General features: G+C 39.2%; 1 protein-coding gene across 2 annotated transcripts in view; it reads right to left on the bottom strand.

The window, feature by feature from the left end:
* Positions 1 to 8,259, bottom strand: part of LOC123733406 (NLR family CARD domain-containing protein 3-like) — a 121,283-nt gene that overhangs the window by 7,649 nt on the left and 105,375 nt on the right. Inside the window, exons 1-2 of one of the 2 annotated variants that reach the window (XM_082971330.1) lie at positions 7,230 to 7,437; positions 6,298 to 6,351 (exon numbers count right to left, since the gene is read on the bottom strand). In XM_082971330.1, the coding sequence (XP_082827456.1) occupies positions 6,298 to 6,335 (38 nt within the window). In that variant the 5' untranslated portion in view covers positions 6,336 to 6,351; positions 7,230 to 7,437. Of the gene's footprint in view, positions 1 to 6,297; positions 6,352 to 7,229; positions 7,438 to 8,259 lie in introns of those variants that run through there. The other variant, XM_082971331.1, reaches the window with a different exon arrangement.

The raw sequence follows: 8,259 nt of genomic DNA, 5'->3' as shown, positions 1-8,259 counted from the left end.
TTCTGAGTAATTTCTACTTTAGTAAAGAATTACACATTATTCAGTACTACTGCAGTTGCTATATAATTCCAATAGATGGGAGCATAAGACCACAAATGACATTTCAGAAGATTAGTTTAGTTTTCTCCCTGGATACACCACCACTCCCCGCGCTTCTTTCTGTCCCTTTACACACTGCTAACGCAAGAGACTGAAAAAGCATTTAGCAGATTACTGTGAAGTAATATAATGATGATTCATGTTTATTATTACCTGTTTTTATGCTCATGTTTTGAAATTATACTTCATTAATATAACGATTATCAATAAGTCTGAACATTAATTTAGTCACCTCTAGTTGAGAAAAATTGTCAAATTCATCAACCAGCATCGAGCCACTCTGTCTTCTCTCTCTAGTAGTCAACTCAGCCCTGGTAAAAAGCTGGTGTCGTCGCTCTGTCTTCTCTCTCTAGTAGTCAACTCAGCCCCGGTAAAAAGCTGGTGTCGTCACTCTGCCTTCACTCTCTAGTAGTCAACTCAGCCCCGGTAAAAAGCTGGTGTCGTCACTCTGCCTTCTCTCTCTAGTAGTCAACTCAGCCCCGGTAAAAAGCTGGTGTCGTCACTCTGCCTTCTCTCTCTAGTAGTCAACTCAGCCCCGGTAAAAAGCTGGTGTCGTCACTCTGCCTTCACTCTCTAGTAGTCAACTCAGCCCCGGTAAAAAGCTGGTGTCGTCACTCTGCCTTCACTCTCTAGTAGTCAACTCAGCCCCGGTAAAAAGCTGGTGTCGTCACTCTGCCTTCTCTCTCTAGTAGTCAACTCAGCCCTGGTAAAAAGCTGGTGTCGTCGCTCTGCCTTCTCCAGGGGCATGTTGAGGTAAATTTACTAACCGGTAGGGTTTAATGATGTAATTTATTGGCGGGCTGGAAGACGCACTCTTGTCTTTTCTATTCCGAGGTTGTTTACTCGCAATATCAGATATTAAGATTACTTTTTATAATGCACGTATACTGAGGTTGAGGTTTTGACTAGCGATTATTTACCCGGTGTTCAATACCTGCTATAATCACTATTTTGTTGCTCTCCCGAAAGCAATACAGGCCCATTACGAGATATATAGTTAACCTGTTGGGGCTCGGGGGCAGTATTGAGACATTTTGAAAAAAATATGTGCCCATTTTTAACTGCCTCCTACACCAACTCAGAAGCTAGGATATGCATATTATTAACACATTCGGATAGAAAACACTCTGAATTTTCTAAAACAGTTTGAATGGTGTCTGTAAGTATAACAAAACTCATATTGCAGGCAAAAACCTGTGAAAAATAGATTAAAAAAAAATGTGAATTTTGTGACTGTACTATTTAGTGTCATTGTTTTATAGATACCATAGTGAGAAAGGATTCATTTCGCAACACCTACGGCTTCCACTAGATGTCAACGATCTTTATAAAGTTGTTTGAAGCGTCTATGATAAACAGAGAGCAAATTAGAATCCAAGGAAGTTGACATGTCATCACTTCATTTTTTTGCGCCTGCGCATAAATCTGAGAAACGTGAGTTTGTCATCATTTTTTATCTAGACATAGGATAGGTTGTGTGAAAATATTACTGATGTTTAACGTTAAAAATGGACCAAAAGATTAATGCTAAACAACATTTGACATGTTTGAACGAACATAAATAGATTATTTACTAGGTTTTTTTTAGCTTTTCGGCGTGATTTTACCAGCCCTCCAACCACGTTTTGTGGGAGCATAATGAACGCTAAGTACTTGGTGTTATTTGGACATAAATTATGAACTTTGTCAAAAGAAACCACATTTGTTCCGGACCTGGAATGCCTTCCGGACCTGGGATCCTGCCTTCTGATGGAGATAATCAAAGGTAAGGGGGTATTTACAATGTTATTATCGATTTTAGATGATGCTAACTGTATAGCATAGCCTGTTGTTCTTAGCATAGCACCCCGTTTATTGCAAAATGTGATTTCCCAGTAAAGTTATTTTGAGATCTGGCCATTCGGTAGCAATTACGAGATGATAATATATTATTCTTTGAATGACAATATTATAATTTACCAATGTTGTCGAATAGTAATTTTGTTATGTTCACCGGAAGCATTTCAGAGAAGAAAAAAATCTGAATTTCACGCTACTGTAAAATGCTGTTTTTGGATATAAATATGAACTTGATGGAACAAAAAATGCATGTATTGTATAACATAATGTCCTAGGAGTGTCATCTGATGGAGATTGACAAAGGTTAGTGCATAATTCTAGCTGGTTTCTGCTTTTGGTGACGCCTGACCTTGAATTGAAAATGGATGTTTGTACTTTTGTGGCTATGTACTGTCCTAACATAATCTAACTTTATGCTTTTGCCGTAAAGCCTCTTTGAAAATCGAACAATGTGGTTAGATTAAGGAGATGTTTATCTTTTAAATTGTGTAAAATAGTTGATGGTTTGAGAAATTGAAATTATTAGATTTTTGATGTTTTGAATTTCCAGCCTTGTTAGCAATCCCGACTCGGGGTTCATTGCTAACCTGTAGTCCCAACAGGCTAACTAAAGTAATGAGTGACCATTTTAGAAAATCATGGGACATATAGTCTGTGGTTGCATGCTATTTTATGTCAATCATATTGCTGCCTGTAGCCTATAACTGATGCTTTGTGGTCTTATGCTGCCATCTATTGGAAATCTTTAGCAATTAAAAGTTATTCATGCACATTCAGACGTTGGTGAGGCAGCTAAAAAAATGTTAAAAAAATTGAATGTGTCCAGCCTACTTTAGGCGCCCCGAAAATAATATTCAAAAGATTGGTCCTTGGATACAGAGGGGTTAAACACTAAAGTTACCGTCCATCTAGTGAAGAGAGGAGAACCGGACAGAGGTAGCCAGCATCCGTCAATGAGAGAGGGAGGATAGGATAACTAGGATGCTGCTGGTAGAGTAGCGAGCTAGCTTACCTAGCTGTACCGACTAGCTAGGATAACTAGGATGCTGCTGGTAGAGTAGCTAACTAGCTTACCTAGCTGTACCGACTAGCTAGGATAACTAGGATGCTGCTGGTAGAGTAGCTAACTAGCTTACCTAGCTGTACCGACTAGCTAGGATAACTAGGATGCTGCTGGTAGAGTAGCTAGCTAGCTTACCTAGCTGTACCGACTAGCTAGGATAACTAGGATGCTCCTGGTAGAGTAGCTAGCTAGCTTACCTACAGTGGGGGGAAAAAAGTATTTGATCCCCTGCTGATTTTGTACGTTTGTAATGTTATATAATGATTTGCATTTTAATGAGGGAAATAAGTATTTGACCCCTCTGCAAATCATGATTTAGTACTTGGTGGCAAAACCCTTGTTGGCAATCACAGAGGTCAGATGTTTCTTGTAGTTGGTCACCAGGTTTGCATACATCTCAGGAGGGATTTTGTCCCACTCCTTTTTGCAGATCTTCTCCAAGTCATTAAGGTTTCGAGGCTTACGTTTGGCAACTCGAACCTTCAGCTCCCTCCACAGATTTTCTGTGGGATTAAAGTCTGGAGACTGGCTAGGCCACTCCAGGACCTTAATGTGCTTCTCCTTGAGGCACTCCTTTGTTGCCTTGGCTGTGTGTTTTGGGTCATTGTCATGCTGGAATACCAATCCACGACCCATTTTCAATGCCCTGGCTGAGGGAAGGATGTTCTCACCCAAGATTTGACAGTACATGGCCCCGTCAAATGATGCGGTGAAGTTGTCCTGTCCAGAAAACACCCCCAAAGCATAATGTTTCCACCGCCATGTTTGACGGTGGAGATGGTGTTCTTGGGGTCATAGGCGGCATTCCTCCTCCTCCAAACACGGCGAATTGAGTTGATGCCAAAGAGCTCCATTTTGGTCTCATCTGACCACAACACTTTCACCAGTTGTCCTCTGAGTCATTCCGATGTTCATTGGCAAACTTCAGACGGGCATGTATATGTATTCTTGAGCAGGGGGACCTTGCGGGCGCTGCAGGATTTCAGTCCTTCACGGCGTAGTGTGTTACCAATTGTTTTCTTGGTGACTATGGTCTCAGCTGCCTTGAGATCATTGACAAGATCCTCCCGTGTAGTTCTGGGCTGATTCCTCACCGTTCTCATGATCATTACAACCCCACGAGGTGAGATCTTGCATGGAGCCCCAGGCCAAGGGATATTGACAGTTCTTTTGTGTTTCTTCCATTTGCGAATAATCGCACAAAATGTTGTCACCTTCTCACCAAGCTGCTTGGCGATGGTCTTGTAGCCCATTCCAGCCTTGTGTAGGTCTACAATGTTGTCCCTGACATCCTTGGAGAGCTCTTTGGTCTTGGCCATGGTGGAGAGTTTGGAATCTGATTGATTGATTGCTTCTGTGGACAGGTGTCCTTTTTACAGGTAACAAGCTGCGGTTAGGAGCACTCCCTTTAAGAGTGTGCCCCTAATCTCAGCTCATTACCTGTATAAAAGACACCTGGGAGCCAGAAATCTTTCTGATTGAGAGGGGGTCAAATACTTACTTCCCTCATTAAAATGCAAATCAATTTATAACATTTCTGACATGTGTTTTTCTGGATATTTTTGTTGTTATTCTGTCTCTCACTGTTCAAATAAACCTACCATTAAAATTATAGACTGATCCTTTCTTTATCAGTGGGCAAACGTACAAAATCAGCAGGGGATCAAAAACTTTTTCCCCCACTGTAGCTGTACCGACTAGCTAGGATAACTAAGATGCTGCTGGTAGAGTAGCTAGCTAGCTTACCTAGCTGTACCAACTAGCTAGGATAACTAGGATGCTGCTGGTAGAGTAGCTAGCTAGCTTACCTAGCTGTACTGACTAGCTAGGATAACTAGGATGCTGCTGGTAGAGTAGCTAGCTAGCTTACCCAGCTGTACCGATTAGCTTGGATAACTAGGATGCTGCTGGTAGAGTAGCTAGCTAGCTTACCTAGCTGTACCGACTAGCTAGGATAACTAGGATGCTGCTGGTAGAGTAGCTAGCTAGCTTACCTAGCTGTACCGACTAGCTTGGCTAGCTAGCAGAACGTTCGTCTGTCATTTGTCTCGATGATGATGACGAATCCGGTGAACCACAAAATGAAACAAGGATAGAGAGTGAAAAGGATCTGGCTACACTCATACTGTCCCTGACCGTAAAGCAAAAAGCAAATTCAACAATAAACTTCGGCGTCTCAACACTGTAGTGAACTCTGTAGTTATTCCCCAAGATCACCTCAGCCCACTCTGCTCGTAACCAGACAATATCCTTGGCGCCACACCGTACGGGGACGCGGACAGTTCTTTACGGGGACGGGGACAGATCCAGAACGCGGACATAAGCAGTGCCACACAATCAACTAAACCCAGTCTTTACAGTGGGTTACATTAGTGATATTCATTTTTTATTATTATGTTAAACAAACATTTATTATAACAATATTTTGAGATCTGGGCCCATGTCCACAAAGCGTCTCAGAGTAGAGAATTGGTCATATAAGTGCTGAGAATAAAGACATTTGACACTTATGGGTATAAATTAAAGCTATGCATGAAGTCTCTAGTCCTACCTAGTCGGCAGATATTTAGGACACCTCGTGAGCTGTCCTAAGTAGTTAAGAGTTAACAGCAGGTATCTTGATAATACTATAGAATAATGCAGCGAGTCAGTGGTTCCTGCACCACATGTAAATACTTTGGAGTCGTAAAAATAATGTTTTATATTTCTATATGACCAATCCATAAAACAGTGTCCGGGTGCTGGAAAAAACAGGAGGAATTGATCTGACCACTGGAGGGCTGCTGGGTTCACATCCTCAAAACATTCACCTTTCGTTGATCAGAACTCTAGAGGTTCTTCTTCACTGAACCCAAAAATATATATAACTTTTAGTGGTTCCATATATTAAGGAAGTGATAGAAGCCTTTTTGGTTCTATAAGGAACCTTCTTTTCTAAGAGTGTAAAATTAACAAGTTTTTCTTTTGATTATTTAATTATCTACATCATGTTATTTCAAGATATCCCTTTGGAGCGCAACATCACGTTGTTAAGAAATTATCCTAAATTGGGCATGGCTTTAAAATGGGCAATTGAATGCATCTAGGGTGTTCCAGCAAAACAATGGATATATAGAGTTTTGCAATAAAACATTTTTTATACACAATCTAAAGAAATTCATAAATAATCTGAGAACAGTAATATTGAAGGTACCCATTAGCAACCATTTCTGATTAAAAAACAAATGTGAACATTTTTGGAAATATCATTTTTGAAATAAACTATTAATAATTCTTAAACAAAATTGTCATCTCACCTCTTAGATTTGGTGTCATGTTCCCCAGAGAGACTCATTTTAGAGAACTGACCCCTAAACAGAGATCCAGCATGTTGGTTGTGGTCAACACAGTGACAACTAAACAGAGATCCAGCATGTTGGTTGTGGTTAACACAGTAACAACTAAACAGAGATCCAGCATGTTGGTTGTGGTTAACACAGTAACAACTAAACAGAGATCCAGCATGTTGGTTGTGGTTAACACAGTGATGTCCTAAACAGAGATCCAGCATGTTGGTTGTGATTAACACAGGGCCAACTAATTATTGAAGGTCAATTGTTCTCTTTTATTCATTATCTCTTAGAAATAAAACATTTACTAACAGACATAGAAAGACACATCCAAACAGTTAGGTGATTTAATATTTTTCACAATTTCTCCATGTAGTGGAACTAATAATAATAAAACTATTTAACAACAACAATATAATATTAATAAGTCACTTTCTCTTTTAATAATTTCTCTCATTCTAGTGTGTTGCTTTGTTCAACAGGTATGATATAATTATGCTGTTACTGAATTCAGTTCATAATAACAATGTTAAGAAAAGTATGTTCAGTGGTTTCATACCAAATTACACAGGAAGCAGGAGCTCATTGTAGTTTAGAAAACAACAAATGTTCTGATATTCTGAAAGATGATTTAGAACTATGATACATTCAAATTTTTACAAATTGTAAAATAATCACGATAAACAAATCGTATAATACGATATATGAACAATATGTTTTTGAATTTGACTTGCCTACGCCCAGTTAGCGCCATTTTGTATGATTGAACTGTCACATAACTGTCCCAGGTGAAATGGACTTTTAGATCTGAGTGTTTTACTGTCAGTCACTATACTAAAAAAACACCATACATTTAATTTCTCTACACACTTTACAATAATCACTGGGAAGATTCTTACCTTGTAGCCTGAATTCACAGCCAGAACATGTCAAGTCATTGAGATATTTTCCGTTGTGCTGAGAGAGCAGCTTCCTGATGACAAGTGTCTCTGTATCTATGTTCTAGGTACAGTTGATCTTTGGATGCAATAATATCTGGTCAAAGTCTAGTGACACAACACCATAGTATATCATAAACATAACAGCAGTTGGCCAGAAAAGGCCATGACATACTATAAAACAGGGTTTGTCAACTAGATTTGGCTTCGGGTGTCACGGTTGTCATAGAGAGGAGTGGACCAAAGTGCAGCGTGATTATCGTTCCACATATTTTATTGAACTGTGAAACTATGCAATACATACACATAAACTAAAGAACAAAAAAAAAATGTGATGTAGAGGTGAAACATACACTACTCAAAAACAATCTCCCACAAACAAAGGTGGGAAAAACACCTACTTAAGTATGATCTCCAATTAGAGACAACGATGACCAGCTGCCTCTAATTGGAGATCATCCCAAACAAAACCAAACATAGAAACTAGAACTAGAAACTAGAAAACAACATAGAAAAACTAAACTAGAAAACCCCCCTGTCACGCCCTGACCTACTCTACCATAGAAAATAACAGCTTTCTATGGTCAGGACGTGACATCGGGAGAATTTTTTTCTGAGTTAAAGTCGGAGGGCCAGAACATAATTAGCATATAATATTAGCACAATTAATATGCCTACACTACAAATTTAACAACACGTTTAACACATTTGATTAGTACATAGTACATTGAGTGACAATAAAATAATTTAGATCTGATTAAGTTCATAAAATCACCAATATCTCTATTCAATTATATTTTTTTGTTTATATCTCTGTGTGTTGATTGTTGGGGAAAAACATGTCTACGTAGCCTACTGTAGTCTACACTACTTTATTAATATCAACATTCATTCAGAACAATTAGCTTGATAGCAAGAGAACATGTCGCTCTCAAAAAGTAGCAAAAGAAAGGTGGATAATGAAAATCAAAGTTTCAGGGAAGAACGGACA

This window comes from Salmo salar, unplaced genomic scaffold (genome assembly GCF_965601325.2).
Source record: "Salmo salar unplaced genomic scaffold, fSalSal1 ptg000257l, whole genome shotgun sequence".
Lineage (NCBI taxonomy): Eukaryota > Metazoa > Chordata > Actinopteri > Salmoniformes > Salmonidae > Salmo > Salmo salar.
This window is presented reverse-complemented; position numbering and strand designations above follow the sequence as displayed.